General features: G+C 39.7%; 1 protein-coding gene across 6 annotated transcripts in view; it reads right to left on the reverse strand.

Annotated features, from left to right (window-relative positions):
- celf5a (cugbp, Elav-like family member 5a) overlaps positions 1-27,548 on the reverse strand; it is a 185,261-nt gene extending 157,713 nt beyond the window's left edge. Inside the window, exons 1-2 of one of the 6 annotated variants that reach the window (XM_067512543.1) lie at positions 27,028-27,548; positions 12,714-12,796 (exon numbers count right to left, since the gene is read on the reverse strand). In XM_067512543.1, the coding sequence (XP_067368644.1) occupies positions 12,714-12,796; positions 27,028-27,385 (441 nt within the window). In that variant the 5' untranslated portion in view covers positions 27,386-27,548. The remainder of the gene's footprint in view (positions 1-12,713; positions 12,797-27,027) is intronic. The other 5 variants (XM_067512542.1, XM_067512539.1, XM_067512538.1 and 2 more) reach the window with 5 other exon arrangements.
- Positions 27,549-27,870: the final 322 nt, after the last annotated feature.

Here is a 27,870-nt window from a genome sequence, read left to right on the forward strand (position 1 = left end):
AATCTCTTTTCTTTGCCATAACCTGAAATATATTCAGACAGTGTAACTATGCCCACAGGGGTCTCACTGTGTACGGACACTACAATAAATCTGACATTATCAGATTATGGTCATTCAGCAGACACAGCCTAAGTGCTTTTAGATGTGTCACAAGACATGACAGACGTTCACTGCTCCAGCAATGATGTCCCACTTATCTAATGTAATGTAGTTAGAATCTCGGTATATGTATGTGTGTATATTTTTTTAAACATACTTAATAATAGCTTTGGCTTATAAACAACATTTTCACCAAAAGGCATTGTGTGTCCTTCAAGCCTGACAAACACACTCACTGCATTTTCCTCTAAATAAATGCCAACCAAAGTAGCGTGTTGTATTTTCAGAAAAATTGTTTGTTTTTTGTTTGTTTTGTTTGCTTTTCTTTTCTTTATTCTTACATTACGTAGACATTACCAACCCCAACTTTTAGCACCCTCCACATATAAATTAAATTAATTAATTAATTAAATAACCCTAAAAATTATAATTTGGTTGTGTGACCCTGTTCATGTGATGCTACAATATGTGATGGTAATAACAGACTTAAAACCTACCCTTTACAGGTTACAAGTGGCATTCACCTATCAACCAATAGAACCAGAGAATACCACGAAAAAGATATTTGGAAGAAATAGTTAGAGATGGAAGAGTAGATAAAGTGGGTCAGATAACATGCTCTGGCCTTTCCCAATTCTTGAAAGAGGGGCACTGGAGGGTAGTCTTTCAGGAATATATTAATACAACTGCAGTAGAAGCACACCCATGAGGCAAGTGGGTACAAGCAGAACCCATCAAATTAATCTGAGATAAATTTGCAAGTCATCATCACAATTCTAAAATGTTTTAGAGACAGAAAAAAGATTAAATTAGTCTGATGACAAAGATATATGTTAGAAAGTTGAGAGGTAGAAAAAGGGGAAGATAAGTGAGACACAGAGGAGCCAGATTGTATAGCAGATATCTTGTGGTGGACAAAGACGAGGCCTTGTCAGGCCAAGTAGGCAGACAGAAAGAGAAAAAGATGCCATAAAAGATATGACAAACACACCCCAAATGCTATACGCTGCTGAGATGTCTTACAGATTGACTTATTCATAAATATTAAATCAAGAAAAACAGGTAAAATAAGCTCTGTAAATAAATGTGCTGTCTTATAGTCTGCTCCACAGCCTGATGGATTGTGCCTCTGCACATTTTTGCTTTTTTAGGTCTATATTTATGTATGTGTTTCTGTGTTTATACGCTCATTTAACCAATGTGGCCCAAGCAGGCATAGTAATCATTTGCCCGAGCTCTTTTGGTGACGCTGCATGATTATGATGAAAGACAGCTTAATAAAGACAGACAATAGTCTGTTGTAAAGTTTGTCTGTCAGTGGGATTATTACATGAGATCATAGTAATGGGCAGTAAACAATTAAAATATACAGAAATAACTAGAGACCTTATATATTAAATAGCATAAAATGACAGCAAAAAGATTTGTTTGTTTTTCATAAAAGAAGCCAGAGGTAAAAAAAAAAAATCAACATCACTGACCTCTAACTATTCAGCAACCATAAAGTTGTCGTTCATAGTCAGACTGAGCTTCACCACTCGCAATAGCTGTGCTCAAATTATCAAGCTGTAGAATGGTTTAAATGCTTGTTTACCAGTATGTAATTTGAGCATGTCTGCCACTACCTTATTAGAAATTAGACAATAAACCGCCCATATTTAAATATTTTAAATAGTTTTTGTATAAAAATAAGAAGAAAAGAAAACCACTTGTTGATGTGATTTATAGGTCATTGAGCCAATATCAATCAGATGTGGACAGAGATACAGCCCATCTGTGCTGCACTGCTAATGTAGAGGAGATAGAAAAAAACACTGAACATTTTGGTTTAAATCCAAATTGTTCAACATTTTATCACTTACAGCAGTGCAATTGACTCATATGCGCAGACAAACAAAAGAGTCACTGAATAAATGCACTGAACATTGGCTTTAGACAGTGTAGGAGCTACTAAACAGCCAGTCACTAAATTTGATTAAAGGGGCCAGACTCGGGCCTAATCATCATTAAATGACAACAGCCTATCTTCCTCGTTAACTTCTGCCTTTCCACAACGTAACAAAAGCCATGGCAACACTCTAAGAGATACATTTTCAGATCAAGGAAGAGAAAACAGCAACAACACAAATGGCAGGCATGTAGATGCATAAGGAAATATGTGAGCAATGACGTCAATATCACTGCAGTTGCCTACAAATACACAATGGTTAAAAGCAAGTATAACTGGGCCATAAGATTCGTTTTTGTTTTTTGCAATGAAGTAGCAAGACAGTCAATGCAATGAAAAACACACAATGTTCCCACACTACCAGCTTCTATTTTTTACAATAGTGTTTCCAACGAATAATCAACAGATTCATTGATGATTAAAATAATCAGTAACTACAGCCTTAATTAATTTGTTAGGCAACCTCTAGCAGCTATAGTAATTAGGATACAAGCAAAGAAGAAAGTCAGGTGACACTGAGAAATAAGAGCCTGCTGTTCATTTCCCATTTCATCCAGACAGCTAGCTAAAGCTAAGTAACCAATGACCATTACACAAGCTTAACTGTGTTTTGTATGACAATGAATGTCTGGCACACATGGCTGATACCATAGCGGCCACTATTTCGATTTATATTTTTTCATAGGTGACATCAGAGTGTAGGGATATAATATCATTAATAAGGTTAGTGGACTTCTGTAAGGACTGTAGGGAGATTTTTGTTGTCTGTAAGATATGTGAATTTAGCATTTGTTCACCAAAAAAAACTGTGATATCTTTGCGTGTTTGCATAACATCACTGACCATTATAGCTGAAAAATGTAAATGACAGGAAAGTAGATTTACTGTATGTTAAAACCACAACTGTATATTATCAAACACGAGCCTAATTACATATACCAGTAATCAAAATGGCATGTCGTTTATAATCTCATAGATATACTGTAGTAGTACAAGACAGGTGCTTAAGGGACCACACTGGCAAAACAAGAAGTGGATTACATTTGGTTTGTGTTTTATCAAAGAACAGCTGAAAGAGGTTTTAAGGGCCCCCGTCAAATCTATTAATATTTTGTCAAAACAGCAAACAATTGACTTCCCTGTGTTTTTGTTTGTTTGGTCCTTTTGGCTTATCTCGTAAATTCAGCGTCGCCACAACAAATCATTAGTCCGCATGTTGATTTATACTTATATACTTTTATATTTTAATATGATTATATTAAAATATATTTTTACATTTTAATATGATAACTTGCAAGGCATTGCATATTTTGCACATGAGCACCACACTGTCAACCTAAGGACTGCCTGTGGGATGCCTTTGGACTTCATCATGGGATTTAATAAACGAAGTATCACAGCTGTGGGCTTTCCTACCGATTGACACAGTGCAGGTTACAACCACCAGTCCTTATCAGGCAGTGAGGCCCTCCATCAATATCTCCCACTCTTCATTTCCCTCTTTCTATTTCATTTTTGCTCCCTCCATCACATTTCTTAATCTTCACAACTCAGTGATTCAAATAGCTTTCATGGTCTCCTTGACTTTTTTTTTTTTTTACCCATCTCTACTCGTTCTCCTTTCTCTCTCACTCTCTTATCCACAAATCTTCATCTTTTTTGCCCTCTGTTCCATTTTCTCTCTTCTACCACCAAGCTGACTTCACAGAGCTGCATCCTTTCTGAAAACTTCCAGAAAGCACTTTAAAGGATGCACACTGGCTAACCCTGCAGAACAGCGTGACTCTAAATTGCGTCCTCTACAATGTGTATGGTATGTATGCCACAGCTGTGCAGGGAGCCACAAGTCCTGACAAGAGTGAAAGTCCATGCAATCTCTGTGAACTGTACACTCTCATTCACATATACACACATAATCATAAACAAACAAACAAACCAAAACATAACCTAGTGATGTGTGAGTCTCTACAAGCCCTTCACGGATATCGGATACAACCTTGCTCTGGTTTCACTGGTGTTTCACTAAAATGTGAGCTTGCTGCCTGGAACATATCCAGTATACTGTTTTACTCTGAATTATTAAACGCTCCCTTTTATTGCAGCTGCGACTGAAACAGTTCAAAGACAGACTATAGCTGTTGGCATTAACTATATACAATATACAACAAAACTGAGTACACGCCTGGTCAATATCACTAAAATGTTAAGTACATACAAATCCGGTTTATTCAGTACACTTTTATTTGTATTTATCCAAGGCAGAGGAAGAAAATGTCAATTTTTGTAAATTTCAAAAACAGAAATGTTAAACTAAATTAACAGTAATCAGGAACCAAATTAAACATAAGTCAGTACATCCTTCACTAGAGAGATCCTCATGGGCATGAATGTCTTCCACAAATCTGTGCTGCAGTCAAGAGACGTTCACCCATTCTTCATAGATGATTCTTTTTTGGCAAGAATCTTATGTAAATGTCATCTCCCCTACCCTTTTTGCACTCATGCAACCCCATATTGGCATATTCCATTTTCCATATTTCACAGCTGGCAGTATGAAGTCACTGAGGTAGTCCTGGCACTGTCTGACCAACAAATGCCCTGCCAATATTCATCTCTGGCTTCTTTTGTGTTCTTTTGCAAATTTTAATCTTGCAGTTTTGAGAGCAATGGGTTTCATCCTGGATGCCTCGGAAGAGTTGACTTCATGTCCTTTATGCTGTCTGATTGGTCACCTAAACACAAAGTTTCCTTCTTTTCAGATAATACCTGTGATCAAACCCCCTGAACGTCAACTTAAAAATTATAAGACCATACATTTTAAATAATTTAAAACTTAAGCAATATTGCACAGAGATGTATTCCATAATGCTGTATACTGTAATTTATATTCCATGCATTTCTTCAACTATTGTGCTTATTGTTCTATGAGAAATACCTATAGGGCTACGATGATGGACAAAATCTAAATTAGCTGTCTAGTAAAATCAAATTGAATGAAAATAAAAAACAAAAACAAAAGCTTCAAAACACTTGCAGAATCCTGAGCATGTTTGATCCTGCTAGCTGTGCTATAGTCAGTGCCCTGGTATTCTGCAGGGCAGACGACAGAAGCCTTCACCGCTAGCGATCACCCTGACACCGGCTCCCTGAGAGAACTCTGCTGACAGCACTCCTCTGCAATGCAAATACCCACTTCCACATGAGCAGGCCCATCACTAGCACTCCCCATACACTTGTATTCTGTGTCATTACCCCCAGGGACCCTCACACACACTGTTCTTCTCCTCAACCCTATGCCTCATGCTGCTGCCCTTAACTGGAATAGGAAGGGGACTGGAGTTTAAAAAAAATCGGTTTTCCTAGCTGATGCATCGGTAGCCATGATGGAGGGCTGCCACAGGCTATTTCCACTCATGCATCCTGTCATTCACAATCCTCTCCTTGCCCTCCAGCCATGTGAACTGTATTTCATTAGTCCTGATTTTTGCTGACAAATGCTGGCATTCTGTGCAGTTCCCTTGCCCTCTCTGTGGACACTACACCAAAGCACAAGTAGATATGCCTTACAAATGAGATCCTTCTGGCTCCACCACACGTGTGCTATCTAGTGCAGATATCCAGCACATGCCGCGTGTTATGACAATACACACAAAGACAAGTAAAGGGCTATTTTAACTCGGACGGTAAGACTTGAAGCTGTCGTTATCACCATGTCTTCGATTCACTCCTTTCCTCCTTGTTAAGTATTTCAACCATTCTGTCACTTTACCACTTGTAATCTCTCATACACTCCTCACCCACCCCCTCTTTCTTCCAAAGGAACAAGGTCCAGCCAGTGAGATGTCAGCTCACATTAGCCACATTGATGATGCGTTTTAAGTGTGTTCTTCATAAGGGAGTAAAGTGACTTGTTCTCAACTACACCTGCCCATGCTTCCTAAACTGTCGTTTTGCCCATTTAGATATCAAGTTTTTATAAGACACAGTAATCTTGTCTCTTCTCTCAACATACACACAAGGACACATACTCACACAGAACACAAACACACATACACCTCCATCCAGGACCATAGTTTATCATACATGTGTGCACTTCTCTGTTCATATCCACTCTTTCCTTTGTCTCTGCAGGCAGTGACACACCTGTGCACGCCTGTACAGGGACCCACAGATGAATTGTCATTCAGTATCTGGGCCTTTCCTCTTGCACAGCTCTGCACAGCCATGCCCACAGGCCTTGAATAAAACCAGACTCATCTGGTTCAGCCCCAATGGTGATGTTGCCCAGTGACAGACTAACATTAGATCATCTGAACTGCACTGCATAAGAATAAACTAAACCAGCACATTAGCCTAGTGTACAACTAAAGTTGAAAACAAAAGCACTGACAACATATACACATGTACAAGCACACACACACACACACACACACACACACACAGATTCCCCAATTACACACAAAACCCAGCTCTATAACCCAGATCATAGTCAGAAATCAGAAATAGGTTAAACAGGCTAAAAATATCAAAAACATATAACTTAGTAATTGAGCTTCTTTGCAAACCTGTACCTTTGAAAAAAATGGCACACTTTTTACTGTGAAGTGCCTTAATGGACATGACATACAGTGGATTATTTTGGTATTTAAAGTCCTTCAGGCCATTAGTGAGATATCCTGAACAAAAACTGTAGCGATTGTATATTGTCTGTTGCACATACTCAGTGGTGACGATGGACATACTGACCATATGCAAATACTGCATTGTTTGGCTTTAATAAATCAATTTAAAAAAAATTCTGTCAGTATATCAATGCTTCTAATTTACCATCAATAATTAATAAACGATTGTAAATGCAATAAATATTGTCAGCAGCAGTTGTTATGGCAACTAAAGAGACTATTACAAGAGTGTAGTAAATACTAAATGAAATTAAATGAAATTTCAAGATGAACCAGTTTTCTTCAGCATGCATTGTTTATTCTCGACAGGCAAGTGCACAGAGCAGATTCCTTTTTTAAATACCTTTGGAAGTATATTTTCCATTGTCTGGAATAACTTATCTAAATCAGGCTAATCAAAACCAAACAAAAAATTAAATAAACAAAGGAAGTGTGTGTGTGCGTGTCTGTGTCTGCACATAGGTGCATGTTCTAAAGGTGTAGGGATTTAATTCCCTAAGGAGCGTAATGTTGTGCTGTGTACAAGTGATAATGTAGTAATATTGCAGTACACCATATACCCCAGTGCAATGTATAAGGATTTATGGCAAAACAAAAAATGTCCACTCACACAAACTCAAAGTTCAAAGAGGAACCATGTCACAGACATAAAACCAGTAAAGTACCAGCATCTACAAAAGCCCCTTATCCTGAGCTAACATTTCAAAATGTTATAAAAACATAGATACCAGGCAGACTCTGGAACCTTCTAAGACTACCTTGTGTGAATATCAAGGATATCTTCCATTTCCATTTTCAACATATATCTGGGTCTATCTATCTGGGTACTTACATGTGTGTTGGTTTATTACAGAGTCGCAGATATCTTATTTGAGATTTTCCAATTACCAAAATCCCAAGACTAACATACAAAAAAGAAAACAGAAAAAGTTAGGCAGCAAAGATGCCATACATATCATGTGTTGGTGGAACGACCACAATTCCTTTTCCATGGGAGGCAGACATCATGATGTGAAGCAAACACTGTGATTTAAACCCCTAGCCCCCACCCCTGATTATGAACACTGTTGCAAACAGCAGTCAGCATTTGCAAATGCAGCTTCATCACTAATGCACACTTGCACCGATACTCGTGTACATCGTGTTGGTTCGGTTGCCATTGCACACCTCTGTGTAATTCTATATCTTCATATTGCAGAAAAAATATTTTAAAAAAGAAAAGACCTTGACTATTCCTGTTTCAACTTCCACTCTGCTACAATCTTCTTCCTAAACAGACACACACACACTGCAGTTACCCAAAGGCTAAATTCTAAAAAGAGGTTCTTCTCCCTGACTACAAGGCCTCCAATCCTGCCAGTACCAATTGGCTTCATGCTGACCGGTCGGCTTCACTCACACCCCCACCTATGCCCACTCAACACAGGGACATACAGTACACACACTATCATACAAGTACACTACACTCATACACCGCCAACCTTCACAGAGTGTAGCAATGAATTATTCAGCTTAGCAGTAGCTAGGCTGCCACGCAAGATAGCTTGGCGGTAGTTGATAAACAGGTGGGTAGCTTGCACACAAAAGTATGGTTGGATTTGTAAGGTCTGTGTTTGAGTGCGTGTGCATGTGTGTGCAAAAAGGCCAATGGAGCATCAACTCTGTGGCATGCCAGCCTTCTTTCTACAGCACGAGGTCGGCCACTCTCCACAACACAGCTATGTTCTGCTCGTTGCTCCTCATACATCATATTGTGGCAAGTTGAACACAGACACGTACACGCAAATGCCCATGGTAATCCATACAAACTAATGCACACACATCCATACAAACGCAAAAGCTCACAAAGTAGGCTAACAGTGCAGGTGTGTGCGCAGCAAAGGACAAAGCACGAAATGAAAGAGCAGGAGAGACAGAAATGGAGACATAGGCAATTGAGAGGGAGGGAATCTACTTAGAGTGTTGACACTGCAGGAGCCCACGTGTGTGTCGGAGCATAATCTTCTTCCTGCTCTCATTGGGATTTTAATGCGGGTGCTATTTCCATAAACCTGCCTCCTGAATCACTGCCAGCCTCTTACACTCGCCCCAGGTCGAGCTGTACTAATATTAGGAGTAAATGCATGCAGCAAACACATTTCCACCAATGCCTCTCCAAGACAATCACTGTTGTACACAATGCTAGCATGACAAAAAGGGGAGGGTGGCATGTTTTTCTGTGCTACAGCAAATAGAGTTGCTACAGTGGCTGAGATTATTTCTTGGTTGTGCTGGATTTGAGGAGTGGCAGTGAGAGGACATAGAGTTTGAGTAGAGAGTGGAGGTTGGGGATTGAGAGAGGGGGATGGGTGGGTGGATAGTGTGAAGGATGCAGGATTTTGTCATGATGCTGAGCTGGGTGGAGTAAATCTCTGGACTTGTGTAGAGAGCTTTGACACTCACAAGCGCACACACACACACACACACACACACACACACACACGCACGCACGCACGGACATAAACTGATGGAAAAACATTCACTGTGGGCTTTAACTGTCAGTCTGTTTCCATTGTATGTTTGTAAAGAACAGAGTATGCCCTAAAGGATAATCATGAGAACATTTTAGTGTCCAGGTCATCAGAGGATGCTCAGATTTTACTTGGTGGTTAAAGTTATCACACACAATCATATTCACTTACACAAAAGTATTCCTATGGTTACATAATATAAAAAGCAGTGCAAGTCCATCAGTAGCAAACAAGCATGAAACAGCACACGAATAATATATTCCAGCCTCACTGTCATAGGCATTGTGTGATAACAGCAAGCTGCCATGTGCACATGTTTTTCTTCCCACCATTATACACTACTATCTGTTTCTACATAGGACTGACTGCAATGCAAAGCCACACACACACACACACACACACACACACACACACACAAACACACAAACACACACACACACACACACACACACACACACACACACACACACACACACACACACACAGCTAATAAAGCCAAGAAACATACACCTGGTAAACTGTTAGAGCTTCTTCTATTCAGTGGCCAAACTTATGTCAGACACTCGCATCCCCAAGGTTCCCATCACACTTCACAGAGGGAATCTATATTCCAGCCCAGTACACTTCCATTACGCCATACTGTTCCTTTCAGCAACTAATGTGTAACGGGGGACTTTGGATAATAACATCCAAGAACAGCAGCGCTTCTTTCTTTAATAAGAGGACACCAGGTCATGTGTGTTTGTGTGTGTAGTTTGCAACCAGTGCTTCTGTGCTGGCATCTGAGTATATGGACTTACATCATGACAACCTCAAGTAGCTTCAGGATTATAATACAAATTACAATTCTTAGTTATATTTGTTTAAATTTCAGAAAGCAAAATGTATTTTTATATAATGTATAGACAACACTTTTATACAGTATCAATTCTGCGAATTACTCTCTACAGTATACAGTTGGTTTTATTTTTCAGATAGTTGTACCCTCCTATTTTAAAGTGTATGCACACACACACACACACACACAGCAAACTAAAGCAAACCAAAGACAACAATCTGAGCGTATACTGGTAGTGATGCAGAAACAAAAAGCCAACAACATTCAATCATGAGTTCAGTACTAGGATGATGGATTACACAGCTAACTGTGTTCCTCAGTATAATAAAACATGAATCCTTTCAGCCCACAGTTTATTTGTTAAGCAAGTGCACAAGCATCATTCTCAGGCTCTAAAAAGACACCTGTTGCAATTTTAAGGGATATATTTTTTGTTGTGCCCTTTACATGAAAAGCACAACAGGTGTCTAGGATTTTAATGCTTTGCCCATCAACACTACACTAGAGTGTGAACACATGACTTCTATCTGGAGTTCTGGAGCACAAAAGTACTCCATGCTCTTTGTGCTTGGTGTTTAGTAAATGGCCCAGCATTCAACTGGCTTATTAGGTGGCACATTTTTCATACTTGGTTGTACTAGTTATTCGTAAGTCCAGCAGGATTTTCAGTGTATGACATGAATGAAAACATTTGAAATGGCACTGATGACTAGTCACATCGGTCAAACCCCACTGCAAAAGATCACCAATGCAGGATTTAATGACAAAATTTAGATAATGCCTCAAAACTCATCACTGGAGGTTTCCTGGTTTGCATTAATTATACCACAGCCCCTGGCAAACCGTATATCAGCACGATTGTGCAAACAAACAACCGGTATACGTACTTAATATTAAGCAGGAAAGAAACAGGGGTCATATCACGAAGGATTTAACAATGGTGGAGACTTACGAGAGAAGGGCAGTAGAAGCAATGGGGGGCAATCAAACACAAAACACACACAAATCAGTGTGTATTGTAGCTCCTAAAACATGTTTAGAGATATTGGCATGCTACAGAAATGCATGTTGCTAACGTTATACGTGCTTGTGCCTTGTGTGACTGCAGCACACACTGCCTGTGTTTCCTTGGACCACTAGTGTTTGTGTGTGAGCAAAGATGAAAAAAAAGAAACAACAGAGCAGCCTCGTCTGTGAGGCCTGACACCCATCAAAGTCTGCCTGTTACATTTCTATGACACGCTCTGTCTCAGGAAGTAAAGCATCGGCAGTGGAGCACTGGGAGAGAGACGAGACAGGAGGATGTGGGGTGGACAAGACTGAGTGGGATAGAGGGGAAGTCAGCAGGAGGGCTAAAGCAAAACTGAAAGGTACAAGAAAAGGGTTTTATGTCTCACAAGTGATGGCAACTTTTAATGTCACTTAGTGTGTGTTTGCATGTACACACAAAAAGTGTGTCTGTGTGCAAAGAAATGCAACATACAAAGCTGTGTTGACTAATTCTGTGCACACTTTATGTATCAGGTCGTTAAATATTTTGGGTAGTTGATTGGAAAATGCTAACTGACACCCTGCTAGGCTTGGGGGCATTATGACTATGAGACATGAGAAAGAAACTTACTGGAAAACTAGAGCACAGACTAAAACAAAAAACAATCAAAATGTGTCCTTTTAACACATTGCTGAACACAGTTCAGCCTCTTATGAGCACAACCTCTGGCATAGAGTGAAAAACTAAAAAACTTTAACCCTCCTTCTCTGTGTCTTTTCTCTTATTATTTAAATGCAGAGGAAAAAGAAGAGAATAACACCCTCCAGCCTCACGCTTGGCTAATCTGCAGAATAAACGACAGAATAAAACAAATTGTTTTTCAAGAACGCCACCAGAGTTTTCAAAGTTGGTGGTAGTTGTATTTACATGTTTAATCTTTAACATGTGCCTTATGGCAGGGTTTCTCAGGCTCTTTGTTTTCCTTCAGAGGGGCTGTGTGGGTGAGGGGATAGGGCTGAATGAATCCCCACTGATACACCTTCTCTGTAGTGCTGGCTTGATCAAGCCATATTGCCTCTGTAAGGAGACACTTCTACCGAGTGCTCCTTAATTATATCTGTCTTAAGAAAAGTAGTAAAACCTAAAAAAGGTATAGCTATGGACAGGTGTACACAATCACACATGCATGCATAAACACAAAACAAACAGCATAAATATAAATGCTATTTAAAATATAAAAAAAATAATATGTTAAAATCAACTATTTGATTATATTTCTCTTTATTAAATTAAGTTAATCAGAAGTCTATTTGAGTTTTTTGCTGCTTTCTTGAAATGCAGAGCTTTGCCCCAAAAAACTGTCATTTTATGATACTGCTTTAAAGGTATGAGGCAGAGTGGGTCTGATCAATGGAAGCAATATCCCCCAGAGTACAGACACATGGAAAAGTTGAAACTGGGCCTTCAAAAGGCCAAGCTATTGATTGAAAAGCTTTCCAAAGTATTTTTCATCTCTAGGACTATACAAGCTAATGCTGGCTGGTGTGCAGCTGGGTGCAGGTATGGCTGACCACCATAGGGAGAAAGAAGAGAGGGAGAAGAGAAGGTGAGATAGATAGAAGGAGAAAGAGAGAAAGGCACCTACCCCTGGCAGTGTTTTCTGTTCATGGAGGGCATTCTGGGCTTTGATGGCCGACTCTCGGGCGCAGTAAGTAAGGAATGCACAACCTGCAATAGAGATATATTACATGAAAACCTGATAACAATCATATACAATAAAATCATGGCAAAATGGCAGGCCAATGAATGTGAAATATAGAATATTAACAAATCTGAACAATTAACAAAAATAAGGATACATTTCTGTTTATAGAATTGCATTAGTCACTGACAATGGAAAACTCTTTCCCAACAGTTCTTGGAGCCAAGGGGGCAATACACAAAATGTGGACAGTTTTCTATGGTAGGGGAAAAACGAACACATGTAGGATATGAGCATAGAATTCTATGGATGATATGCCAGGTGTGTCCAGCCTTCCTATCCCCAGTGCCATACTCTGTACAAAGCTCCTAGCGGTCTGCCCAGCATCACCACCCTGAATGGTTGTGACAGCAGCAGAGACAAAAGGAACAGAATAGTAGGATAGCGATGGGGGTTAAAAATGAGAGAAGAATGAATGAGATTAGTGTAAGGATTGACGAATGAGTGAAATACTGAATAAGAGGAAAGAAAGACAAGATTTGATAAATAGGTGAATGCCTAACTGCAAGACTTCAAATAAGTTGCCAAGTGTGCACACACACTCATACACACATACACACACCTACCAAACACTGTAGAACCCAAGGTGAAACATGCGCATACACACATATACAACATCTGTTAAATTCTCTACATACACAGAGAGGAGAGGAGAAGAGAGAGGAGGAGAGAAAAGCATGGGAGGTGGAGAGAAAGCAGATGGTTTAGCAAGGCAATCATTTTCCCCCTGACTGTCTAAATAAATAGATTTGCTTGTGTTCTATTAATGAGGTTCATATGGGTTACCCTACATCATATTTCTGCCACTCTGAAGATGGTTTATTAGCAGCCACTGCATTTTGGATCTCATTTCAACAGCCAAATGCATTCAGTGGGTGGTGATGTATTAAGTGTCTTAGCACTGACAATATTCCAATCCGTTTTTCTTTACATAGGATCCATTCTGCCAATCACAATATTCACCGTCCATTTTTTTATGTTTCTGTGCATGTGTATATTTTCTTGCCCTTTCATTGTTTCTTGCACTCTGTGTTTCTACAAAAAGAGGTATTAAAACGTCATGTCAGTAATGCATGGATGCATTGATTGACCTGTAAACTGTTTTACCTTGCCAAGCCCAGATCGCTACAAGTGTGTGTGTGTATAACAAACACTGGCCAGTTCTTTCTTTTCTAATGTATGTCATAGAGCTCCTCCTTCTGTTTGGGTCAGTCAGTCATCACCCTGCAGGGCTTTTCAATATAAGAAAGATAAGACAGTGATTGAGTCTGTTCAGGGTCGTGATCTTTGAGGTGATTGACTGCTGCACTGGTGTCATGGTGCAGCCCTCTCCATGGCCTTTCTTGTCCCAGCACCCCTAACCTAATGATTTCCGATGGCCACAAAGCAGATCAGTCATTCACACTGCTGTCTGGGTTCCCTTTCTCTTTTCTCCATCAGCTTGTAGAGAAATACAGAGACTGCAGAAATGTCATTGTTATTTTGAGTTTGTTTGTTTGTTTGTTTCCCAAATTGGTGAGGGTAATAGGAGGGAATGGCTCCATTTTGGTGGTTGTTTTTCTCTCGTTTTTCTCTCTCTGGGCTTGTTGTTGTTGGTTTACTTGACAAATGCTCACCCTATCTCTGAATAAGAAGCAAGCATTTTGCATTACAATCACAAACTCTATCACAAAATAGTATTTGTTAATGTGTAAAGCATAGGGCACTGAGAATAAATTAATAACAACCACAACACTGCCAAACAAAGGGAAACATGAACTCCATTTAAATGTGAGTCTGTGCTTTTTAATGTATGGCTTAATAAGAATTTGCAGGCCACAGGCGAAAAAAGCTTTAACAACTCCATAATTGGAATCCAAACACGTACAAATTGTTGGTGCTGCATTGCATACCAAGTGCAAAAATATAAGGGGGCGGGGGTTAATGAAATTTTTTGAAACACAACAAAAAGCTACTGTAATCAAAGCTTGCTAACACAGCAATGGGGAAAGCCTTCCCACTGTGAAGAGATGATCCTCTGCATCATCTGATGGAAACCTAGAACAGCTTTATGTCACACATTGATTTCAGCTTTCTCCTTTTTGTGCCTGTTCCCTCTTCCCTCCTGTTCCAATCCTGACCCGTTTCTCTTCACCACTGCCAACTCAACTCTGCTTGTCTACTATTTCTTAATGATATATTTTTGAACGTGTGCAGTGAGTGTACAGGGAAATATGGCTGCGTCTCTCCATCTGATTTGGCATGTAATTAAAGAGTCCTACATGGAGGAGAGAGAGTGATTGAGAAAGATAGCTGTGATGACAGCAGCCAGTTACATTCACAATTGCCCAAGCTCCACATTTCTAAAACTGCATCTGTCTGTAGCATATTTGTAGTGTAAGATTGACTGGTAGCATTTGCAACACAGTAAGGTATTCTGTCTTTTTCATTTGTTTGTTTAAGTTATTATTAAAAAAATCCATCTCCTCTCACACAGACATTTGATCTTGGTCCCATCTCTCTTAGTACTTGTTTCATGAACACATATTTAACACACAGCCTGTGCCCCAAATCCATATTACTGAGCCTACGGTACACTATTCATTGTATACACTTGATAGCAGTGGTATTATTATTATTAGTGTGTTGAGCTCACAGCTGTGAGAATGAGAATAAGAAGCCTAACACCTCCATTTGTAATGGTAATAATGAAGTGGTATGATGCTGTGACACCTTGTTTCGGTTACATGATACCAAGTCCTATGTCATAGTGCTGTGGTTAGCTTTAGAACTGTTACACTATCAGATCAGATCCGATATAAGATATCAGACATTAGAAATGTGCTTTAAGAAAACGTATATTAATTTTTAAAAGCCGTGATATTTTTGCCACCAAAGTAAACACATTCCTGTCCCTCCTTTTGTGATGTAAATTAGCAGTATTCTACAAACCTTGCTAAGTCTAAATGGTACCTGAGAAAATCAACTTTGGGTGATACCGCACTGTGTAATAAAACCTTACGTCTTACAGCTAAATAGCTACTGAGCAACTGCACAATTCTAAAATGACCAAAGTAAAATTAACTAGCTTGCAAACGAGTGGCTGCTCCAGCACTGCTTCATAGCCAAATATTATTTTACTGGACTAGTCCCAGTGTATCACAGTCTACAATGACGTAACTATATTCGATTTGATGTTGGCCTAACGCTTTGCTACATCCATTTATTAACGGTAATTAATAAACGTCAAGACTCACCGGCATCAAGGAGCCTTTACGCCGTACTTTGTGCCAAAAAGTTTACATTTATTTAAATATAGGTCTTCAATGCTTAAATGATATATTTATAACTATTTATTTTTCGTCATTAGGTCATAGTAGGCTAACCAGAGACGAACCCTGCCTGATTATTGCCACCTGATCTGCTAATCGAAATTCAAATTAGCTTTATTGCCAAAGGTCAGACAATACATTGATGTCAAATTAGATATTGTTAATTATGTTGGTTTTACACATGAAAAATAATATCATAATCACAAGATTTATTGGCATTAGCAGGCTCATAGCTAATCACGTTAATTCACAAATGTTGCAGTTATTGTAATAATGACTCAGCTTAATTTTGAAAACCTAGAAATAATAGTGATGGTACATGGATGGAGCTACAGTAACTACTAGGCTATATTGTAAGGAATGCAACAAAATTTTACTATTAGTTTGCCATTACTTTAAAAATATCAATACAAACTAACTAGCTCAACAGGTAATACATTTATATATCATAGCAGGACTATGACAAGATTAATTTGAGCCCACTACTGACTGACATCAACAAGCTGGCACATCAACAGTAAGAGCTTAACATAAAAGTCCATTGTTGCTGGATATATATTGTGTACTGCGGAATCGTCAAATAATTCCTTGGTGACTAGGCTGGGTTAAAGGACAACCTCCCTCCTTACAGCCTCCCTTCTACACGCCTTTGCTCCTCTTTTTCCTTCTCCCCTGCCCCAGAGGAGCCAAGCTGCCCCAGTGTAATGAAAAAGTGTGAACTTGCTCTCAATGTGGCTTTCCTTGGACATAAAATGTGAAGGTAGCAGAAACTGAGCCAGTACTGGCACCAGCCTCGCCTGCTCCCTCACACATCATTTGCACTCTTTGGAAAATGCTATCACTGTGGGTAGATTACTTGCTTACTTCATTTACTGCCATGTGGGGCTCCAGGGGAACTGATAGCCTTTCAGTGGGGTCGGAAGCTGAAATACACATCATCAGCACTGATACAATGTGATTATGACCTGAATCATTGCCAGCCAGGGAGGCAGGAGGCTCAGTGGCGCAGATTGACTGTGAGGGGGGTAATCAGTCTGGTCTCGCAGAAGCTTTTAACTCATATAATCACTCCCTCACCTTTGAAAAAAAGATCCTCAATCTGTTCATACACTCAACCAATCATGCCAATGTTGAGGGAAAAGGTAGACCGTTTGAGGGAAGACAGACATAAAGGTATAAAAAAAGAAAAAGAAAAAGCAGGTGCATGGAGTTATCAGAGACTTCCCAAAATGTTCTAAGTCATTGTTCTGGCAACAATATTTTCTCTACCCAAGCCTAATGGGCTTGTAATGAGCGCTGTAATGTGAGCAGTAGTATAGCATAACCTGTAAACCCTAATTAAGTCAGACAGGCACCTTTTAAGGCAGCCAGCAACTGTGCTCACTCACTGTCTCCTGATCTTAAAGCTAACTACAATCTTCCATCACTCCTTCATCAATTATCCCATCCCATCATCGTTGCAGCATCCAAGTCGTAATCTTCCTCCTCTAATTCTCATTTCTCTACTCCTTCTGTCATATGTTACCTTGACTAGTGGTTGAGGGAAGATGAATGACATAGACTGCCGAGGACTATTGTGCCCATCATGACGGTGGGAAATAGTCCTAGAACCTCCTTGGTATCTTCTGTAACTTTAACCATTGATTTTTTGCTACACAAACTGTACTTGCCTCCAAAGAGACCCAACCTGCTTCCTTGTGTATATATTTACAGGACATACTGTACATGAATGTCTACTGCTGTGAAGTGCATTGCCTAATGAGTGTAAAAAATGCAGTAATTCCTTTCTAAAATACTCTGTATATGTTTTGAGATCAATACTGAGGCAAAGAAGCCATTATAACAATGCAGGTTAAATGGTAAATGGTCTTCATTTATATAGTGCTTTTCTACCTATTGGCACTCAAAGCTCTTTAAACTGCTTCTTATTCACTCATTCACACTGACAAACACACACACACTCACACACTGATGGGGGAGCTGCTATGGAGCTGGCCAACGCTCACTGGGAGCAACTAAGTTGGGGTTCAGTGTCTTGTGTCTTGTAAAAGACACTTTGACCAGAGTGTGACCGGAGGAGCCGGGTATTGAACCAACAACTGCGAGATTGGGGCAGAGACTTTGACAACTTCACACTCACCATCTGTTGTGTGGCTATAAGGTTAAATAGTTATTTCAGGGTACAAGTGATGCTTTATTTATAATTCAACTTTGGGGTATTTCTCTCAATAACTGACATAATGTACAATATGTTCTTATGACTATATATTGTACTGTAGGTGACCAAGCAGAAGACTGAAAACCATAATACAGTCCCTAAGATACACCGATATAATACAGTCCCTGAGATAATGTTGTTTGATGGTGGGTGCAGCTTTGTTTGATAGACTGCTGCCAACCACCCATTCCAAAATTAGCCCGAACTTTTTCAATATGTGGCTCTGGACAGAACTAAAAGGAAACAGCGCTTTGGCATCTTACACTGCACCGCAGCCTTTAAAGTGAGCCTTGTCTTTTGTAGACCGTCTGGGTACTTTATCCCTCTTCTGCTATTAAAGCCAGACCCCAATCTATAAATACATCTAGTGGCCTGCATCCCTAATGAGCAAGCTAATTGACACTCTTAATGGATGGTGTTTCAACGAGCTGTAAATAATGCGTATCTTCACACTTACTGCATCCTGCTGTGTTACTTTTGGGAGGGCAACAAAAGTTTAACTGCCAAGTCCCGTCTCTCCAGTCCATTGTCCCTCTCTCCCCTGGGCAAGTTTGCTTCAGCCAGAGGGATATGCACAGAAATCAATAAAACCTTCTCTAAGATGCATTCACCATTGCTGTATAATACAACATTGCATTATATTTCCACCAATGCAAAATCTACATGAAATGTCTCATAATTGAAGTGATATTCATGAAAATGCTTGGCCTCTTTTGACAGGCGAAAGGCCTTTAAATCTTTCAGACACATCAATTGATTGTAGTAAAGCCACAGTCATAGATGATTGACAGCTGCAAACTGACTACGGACAAAGACATGGATCAGGTTTTCAGTGGCTTTGATTTTACAAATTGAAAGACACCTTTAAAGACAGCGCTTCAAAGGCCCCAGAGGTTGCTTGGATGGAATGACTGAAAGAGGACTGAGGAAGAAAGTGAGGAGGAGAAGGGCACAATTCTCTAGAATTTCAGAAATAGTTTTCCTTCAAATTAAATTAACAGACTAGATAGCTTGATAGATAGCTAGCTAGCTAGCTAGCTAGCTAGATAGATAGATAGATAGATAGATAGATAGATAGATAGATAGATAGATAGATAGATAGAAAGTACTCTGGAATGAATTCAGTGAGCATACAAAATAGAGATGAGAACCCATCAGTCATTAATTAATTTGAGTTGTCTTTTTTAATTAAGCCAGATCTACTGCTGAATAGTGAACCACAGATAAGGTGCCATGTTGGAGCTCACACAAAGTCCAAATCCTCTCCTCATTCAACCAAAATTACCTTTTGATCATCAAAAAAGAAACACAAATTCCATCTTTCATCTGCCTCCTCTGCACTATTTGGCAGTCAGATTGCTTGTATCACACACACACACACACACAGACACACAGACACACAGACACACACACACACACACACACACAAACAAATCCGGATGTGACCTGTCCAGTAAGCGCCTGACCAGTTAATATCTCTGGCAATAAAGTGCAGACAGTGTTAGCTACAGCACCGCACCTTCAGTGGTAAAGACAGATGGAAGAAGTTAGAGGAGAGATGGCCGTGTGATGAAAGGGATGGTGTTTTGGGGGGAGAAGGGGACATGGCCCTACAGTCGCCCACAGATGCTCCTTCTGTCTCTCCCTCCTTCTTTTCCTCCTTTTGTGCACAGTATGGGAGCAGTCTTTTGGGGGAGGCTGGCAGGCAATCAGTGATGTCATGCCAGCAGTGCAGCGATGGCAGCTTAACCTATTTTCGGAAATACCACAGAACTTCTATTTATAACCGTGCTGAGCAGCATGTATCTTCACTCATAGACATTTTTCAGTCTAAAATGTGTCTTCATGACGAGTTGGGGATTGCTCAGGACTTGTGGGAAAAAAGGCCTGATGTTAACAGTACTGTTTACCATTGTCATAAGTGACATTTAGGGATTTAATGTATTTATTTAGTTGTCACACCTAATTAGAGTAGTGGGGGGAGAATCAAAGAGTTTTAATTTAAATTACTTTACATAATGCTGGGTAGCTTGCGAGTTTTACACAGGGAATCAGTCAAATCTCATGATTATACTGTATTTTTATTTTTAATCCAATTCCAAAAATTAATTAAGTGAGTGTAGTTATCAAATAAATGTAGTAAAATCCAAGTGTGAAGTAGCAGAAAATGGAGATAAAAACATAGTGTTACTGGCCATAAAACACAGTCACTGTCAGCCACAGTGACTTCGGTGGGGAAAGCAAAAAGTATCCAAAAACTAATGTTGTTTACTAGTATTACTAGAGGGATTTTCTTGTGAAAACAGGTGATTGTTTTATACAATTTTGCCCCTGCTCCTCCTCTTCCAGCCTTTACCCATCCCACGCACCCTTCAACCCCCAAACACTGCTCCACCTGTCAGAGAAGTCATCCATGTCCCAAGATGATCTATCACTCTTCTCTGGTACTGCCTTGGGATAAAATAACAATTTGTTTTCTGCATCTCTGACAAACACTTCATTTTTTGCCCTCTGTTTATCCATCTGTCCATGCATCCGTTGTTTTGTGCCCATGTGTCTGTCATTTCCCTTGTGGACCTGCTGTACACATGTGCTATCCTCCCAGACCAATCCCTCTCTGCTGCGCTGTGTGACAGAGAGGGATTGAATGACAGTGCTAAGTCATACACGCACAGCTTTGTGTTTGTGTGCACTCTTAGTCAGATATGTGAATGACATTTATGCATTGTTCATTCATACCAGCATCAAGGGCTCAGCCATTTGGTAATCAGAGAAATGTGACAGCTTGACTAATCTGTGATTGTTTTTTGTCCAAAACATAGGGGTTAGCATACCCTCCAAGGGCATAGTACTATAAGGCAAGACAAATAACTTATTATTTTCCAGGCTTGTACAAGGCTTTATCGCATGAGTTCTCCTGAACCATTCCAAAATGGAGAGGGATTATCACAAAACATTGCATTAAAATCTCCTCTCTCCCCTCTCCCTTGTTATTTCATTTTCCTTCTAAAATGAATCTGTGCCCAGCCAGGCTCAAACACAACATTAAAGAGCTCATGCTATTTCAACAGAAAGCACCAACCCCCTCCTCAATAGCTCCCTCTTTTTTCCCTCTGTGCCTTTATACAGTAACAGCCCACCCTCTACTAAGCTACCCATACAAAATAGATAGGCAACTATCCCTCTATTTAGACTGAAGGAAGTACCCGTGACCTTTGCACATAAAAAAAGAAGGTGGTACACTTCTAGCGTATCTGCCATTAGAAAATAAATGTTACCTGCAACACAGCAAAAATAATCCTACCCTTATTCATATTTGAACAAGCCTCCTGTGACTCAGACTTGTTCTAAATGTTCTAAAATCTCATCATCTTTCCTAACCAAGCAGAGAATTTTAATAGTTTCTGCTTGATAAGCAAGTTTTGGAACATTCATATTTGCTGTAATTTTAAAAACAACTCCGGAATGTGGTTTAGTCTATAGGCAGAGCGTGTCAGATCATAGCAGAGCATAAAGAGCAGGGAGAGTGAGGGCCTAACTGAACAGAGTGTACTGATTGCGACTCATATGTTAGCGCTACCTTCCGTGGCATAATGTACCTCTAAAGTGTTAATGCGTGTTAATACCATAAATGAGTGTCTCAGTGATTAAGTTGGTCTGCGTTTTCCCCAAGACTTGAGTCTGTCAGTGCAACAGTCACCCATGAAGAGCAAACATATGCCACAAAGGTCATGGAATAATAGCACTTCCAAAATGATCAAAGCATAAATAAACTGCAAACCATAACGAATGCTGCATTGGTGCAGGAATTCAATCCACTGAAAAGTCCTATTGGGCAGAGATTAAGGTGAGAGAAGCAGAGACAGAATAAAAGCCAGGTCAGTTTGTTGGCGGACACTAACCTCCAGCAGAGCACGGCTTTGTCTGCATCTGAGATTGGCAATCTCCTTGGAAAACCAACAGAAAACCGAAGAGGAGAGAGGGAGGCAGCGCTCCTTTTCATGAAGTCAAGGCCCATAGCGCCTGTCAGGACCAGTTGAGCTGCTGCATCTTTTATGAGGAAAGCCCTGTTCCTTATTACAATATTTACAGACGTTTAAAGATTGCGAAGTGAGTGTTGTTATTGCATTAGCTTGGCTTGGTGGCCTTCGCTCACTTGCCCTGACAGAGGATTTTATTTTAGATTTGTAAAATCGAATCGCTGCACAAAACTACAAGGACACTGAGAATTGATCTGTCAGTGACTGAATTGAATTTCCTTTGTCTTAAAACCTCTATGACATTGTTTTGTTTAATTACTTACCACACAAAGAACTATCCTACGCTTATGTCTGATAAATTAGTACTGTTGTCACTGTGGGTTGTATGTACCATCCATGTCATTATTCTGTAAGTTTATTTATCCCATCTGTTTCCTCAAGGGGCAAAATGTCCTACAGCAGCGCTGTGATCTTTGACATTTTACATAAGGCATATGCAATATTTAGATCTGTATATGCACTCCATTATACAATAGGAGAGAGAGAGAAGCTTTAATAAACTTTAATTTAGAGTACCAACAGTCTCATATTAATACCGTACAATTTCTTGGTTATTGCACATGTTATATACAGTATTTCAGGTATTCCAGTTTTGTTTCGTTGTCTCCTTTTGGTTAGGAAGACAACCCACACAGGAACAATATCCATCAGAGCAGCTCGTAAGGAGAAAATCTTGAATAAATATTTCATTCGATTATTCTGTGATTTAATGTGCTTGTGCTTGGCTTGGGTCTACAGCAATATCTCCGGTCCATTTATAAATGCATTAACACAATGATACCTGACACTAGCTTAATATTGATACCTGGGTTGCCTTAGCCAGCAGATGGAAGCAGCTCGGGGGATTGTTTTGTCTGTCTGTCTTTTTGCTATGCTGAATCACATTTGTAAAATATATATATATATATATATATATATATATATATATATATATATATATATTTATTTATTTATTTTTTTTTTTCTTCCTTCCTTGTTTGAGTGCAAGTTACTTAACTGCATGACTCAAACTTGGGATATGATCTGTTCAGACAGAAAGAGCAATTCAACAAAAATCTACAATGAAACGGGTTCAGCATTGCTCCAAGTGCACATCAAGTATTTCAAGCGAGAACTGTCAATATGCGAAAGAAATGTGAAATAACTGAAACCTAAACAAATTAAGAAAATATGATTAAAGCTTTGGTTCTGCGTGCATACATGTATAAATGCGTGCATACATGTGTTCTGCATATGCTATAAGTAGAAGTTAATTATATCCAAAGGAAGAAGTTTTCAGAATCTGTGACAAATTCTACTTCAGGAAATCCTCTACCTATTAATACCAATTGGATGACAATAATTGGCAGGCCATCGACAGCGTGGGCAGAATTAATTATTTGAAGAGGCAGACTAGACTGAATTTTTAATTGGCAGAGGCAGCCACTGTTTAGGGAGGAAACCAGCTGATCACCCAAGAGACTGCTGCTTCAGACAATGCACATTTGCTAATCCTCTTGAGTCAAGTTATTATGGCCATGCATTATTATCACGCTTTACAAACTAATTCCATGTTTTCCCTCATGGATTACCAAGGGGAAAAAACAGTTCCTTAAGAAAAGAGGAAATAATAAACACACAAAGCACAATGTGGATGAAATGAAAATCAAAATGAGTATAAATGCACAGCGTGCGTGTGTGTATTTATGCCTCTGTGCATCTATTCATTTCTCAGCCTGAATTTGCATCCTTGAGGGTGCTGTCCCAATGTTTCAATCAGGATCCATACTCATAATCCTTTTCTCTTAATACCATGACTTAATATGAAATAACCTCATCAGAGATCACTGACATATTAGGGTTTGATTATGTATTGTTAATTGTCTGGCAAGGATTCATTACTTTCTAAGCTATTTAATATGACTGACTTATCAAAATTAATTAGTTTATAAGGTAATGAATGAGATTAGGAGAAGCACATTTAGAATTAACTTTTTATTATATTTAATTATTTAGAGATTATCTAATCTGCCTATATTAAAACAAATAAAAGAAATGTTTTGGATCTTTTGGGTTATTTATTAAATTGGCAGGAATGAATGTGAAAACTCATTTTGATACAAAAGTGAACTGACTTTGCTTTTTCACTTTGTTACAAATGTTTTTTTTATTTTAGTTCTGTTTTTCAAACTAACAAGAAAACTGAGGAGACCATAGATGATCACGGAATACAAGCAGTGCATCTCATTTACAAATTTCATGATTTATTTTCAGTTTGACTTTACCACAAGAGTATGAGGAATTACTTTTTGGTAAAATAATAATATGTAGAAAACATAAACCTAAAGTATATAGTAATAATAAGCAAATAGTTTACTATGCTATAGTGCTGCTAAAGAGCCACTGAATATAAATATTTAGTTGTGAATGTGCCATATTTTGAACTAAAATTAAATGCAGGTTGATCAAAGCAATTGTCTTTGTCTCTATTGTCAGAGGCAAACTTGTCTTTTCACTGACACCACTATGAGGCAATAATCACTCCAGAGCTAACTACTGCAATGATTATGCAACACAGGGCAATTACAGTTTAGTATATGTATGCACACACATGCACATGCAATCACATACTGATGAATGCCAAGTTAGAGCTTTTCTGAAAAACTCTCTCCTCTCTCGACAAGCTGACAACCTCAGCTACAGGATCAGCCATGTGGCTAATAGGAGATATGATAGCATATCATCGAGTGGTAAATGAAATACAATATAAAACCATCATAAAGTTAAACCCCGTAGGTTTGTGACCCCAATGTGAAAACAGTAATTTTGCCGACTTAAGATGATATTTTCAATCACTAGATACGTTCCACATAAAAATTCACAAGAGAAACTGAATAGTTTTAGGCCAGTTCCTAGAGTTTTTGGAATGCCCTGTGTTTCTGTTACTTTAGTTTAGGTTCAGTTGGTTTTAAATTATTCACTGCTTTCTGTCAATAACTGTGCTATTAAATCCAGGACGCCACCTAGTTTAAATACGACAAAAAATTACCTTAGAACATACTACTTTTGCAACAGTAACCAATTTCACCTTCTGATGGTAATTCTATAGAGGACATTACTTTGTTTGCAATGGTTCCAAATGACATTTATATTACTGTCGCTGATCGTCATTTGTCTCTTCTAAATGTCACTGCAATAAAATGCTTATCTCTTGTGGTAACATCCTTGACATATCAACATCTGCTCTGCAGGAGTGTTAGGTGATGGATTTAAGGTGTGTGTGTGTGTGTGGGGGGGGGGGGGGGGGCGCGGGCATAGAGTGATTTCCAACCATTATTGTGTGGGTCAGTCTAAGAAACATGAAAATAAAATCACACATTAAACCATAAGTGCAGATGTTATAATCTCACAAACCCTGCTCAGACTACATTGGTTTTTCTCCATTGGAATAATGACCCTGGAGCAAACAATATCAACAGTGTACTGGCCATTTTCAAGTAATATTAGAATTAAACTACAACTACTTATGACCACTGGTGTTATTATCACTAAAGAGTAAATGTGTGATCGTGTGTGCAACGGTCCTATGAGTCTCAGAGGTCGTAGTTTCTGTCAAGCCTGGCTAAGTACAAATACAAAAATACAAATGACCCGTAATCAACAACAACAAAAAAAGTTTGTTTAAGGTATTGATGGATGATGATGCTGATGATAACGATGATGATGACGCTTTACTGCTTGGATCAACTGTGACGGGGGTGGAGGGGGGGGGGGGGGGTTGGGGGGGGTATGCATTGTGCAGTGTTTGTTCCCACCAAGGCAGTGCTCACTATATCCTTGATAAGCAACTTCATTATGGAAGGTGTAAGTTGTCACTGTATCCAGTGGGCTGAGTGGATTTACACCCCCTGCCTTCCATTTCAGCAGAGGCAGCGCGGCCTCACTGCCCACTCTCCGTGGCGACGTCCGTCATCTTGTGACAGTTCTTGCGCCCTTTAGAGACACCGGGGCTCTGTACTGATTTCTCTGTGTCGGGTTTTGCGCCCATGCAGCCTGCTCCACTCGCACATGGGGAGATGTTAAAGAAAGCATATCGATGAATAAATGATGCCGCCCCTCCGCGAAAAGATGGGACTGGCAAGAGAAGGCTCTTTAAAAATGCATCCTTTCCGAGCGCCTCTGCCCCACTTAAGAGCGTATTAAGGAAACACTCTTCGGTTGCATTAAAAGCATGAAGATCATAGCCAAGCCATTCTGTCACCTAAGCACTCGTGATGCTAAAACACTCACAATATTTACACATTTCCCAATTAGGTTTTCTGTGTAATCAGAAACGTGGAATGGTCAAGACGTAAATATGAAGGCTGCTAAAAATATTCATATTACACGTAATAATCAGAATAAACACATAATAAACAAAGGGAACCGGAACTACAATATTATCAGATGGAAAGATGTAAACAGTGATGCACATGATGATATTTTTTGGGATTAGTAGGCTGGTATACTTTAAGGATTCCGCCTGATCAAATACTTGTGACATTAAGCCTACCCGCATTTCATTATCTTATTTCAACACAAATCAGTTCAGGAGGTACAGGTGACAAGAAGCAATGGGCTTCGCAGCCATTTGAGGCGCGACACTTTACCTTTGTGCATGCCGGTGTATCGGTCCTTGAGAACTGTCAGTTCGTGGATTTTCCCAAACTGTTCAAACAAGGGTTTCAGGTCTTTTTCTTCCAAGTTCCGCGGTATCTGCCCGATAAACAGCTTAATGGCATCTTGGTCTTTCATGTTGCCGCTCTCCGGATGAATTGAAATGGGTTCTGACCCGTTCATGGGTTTCGGAAATGTGATCTGAGGGTACTGGTGCTGAAGTGGGATAAGGAGTAGTTGTGGTTGGTTCGGTGATGCCCCCGGTCCGGTGAAAACCAAGCTGGAGTGAGCGGGCTGGGGCTGCTGTAGATGGTGCTGCCTTCTTGTTTCAGTCTGAGTGAATCTGGCCATTCTGAGCTGGGAGCAGAGTGGATAATAATGACAACACACACACACACACACACACACACACACACACACACACACACACACACACACACACACACACACACACACACACACACACACACACTGTGAGAGAGCAAGCACTCAGCTGGAAACCAGGCTGACTTTCTATCCGACACACAACACACACGCACACACAGTACAAGGCAGAAGGGGGGCGAAAGTGGAGGGATACACGCACAGGAGCGATATTAGACACTCTGGAGCGACACCCAGTGTCAGTTCTGAAGGACTTCAGCTTTAGGAAAGGCACTTTGGCCAACACCCTGAGATAGACTGGCGACCTCTGTCCAGGGTCTACCCCGCCTCTCACCCAATGTCAGGATAGGATACGCAGTTACAGTTAATGGTTAGACTGACTTTGTGCAACAGGCCTGCAAGTGTCAGTAGAAACATGGGGTCTGACCAGCGTTTTGAACGTGGTCTGTATA

The sequence above is a fragment of the Channa argus genome, chromosome 8, assembly GCF_033026475.1.
Source record: "Channa argus isolate prfri chromosome 8, Channa argus male v1.0, whole genome shotgun sequence".
NCBI classification, from domain to species: domain Eukaryota; kingdom Metazoa; phylum Chordata; class Actinopteri; order Anabantiformes; family Channidae; genus Channa; species Channa argus.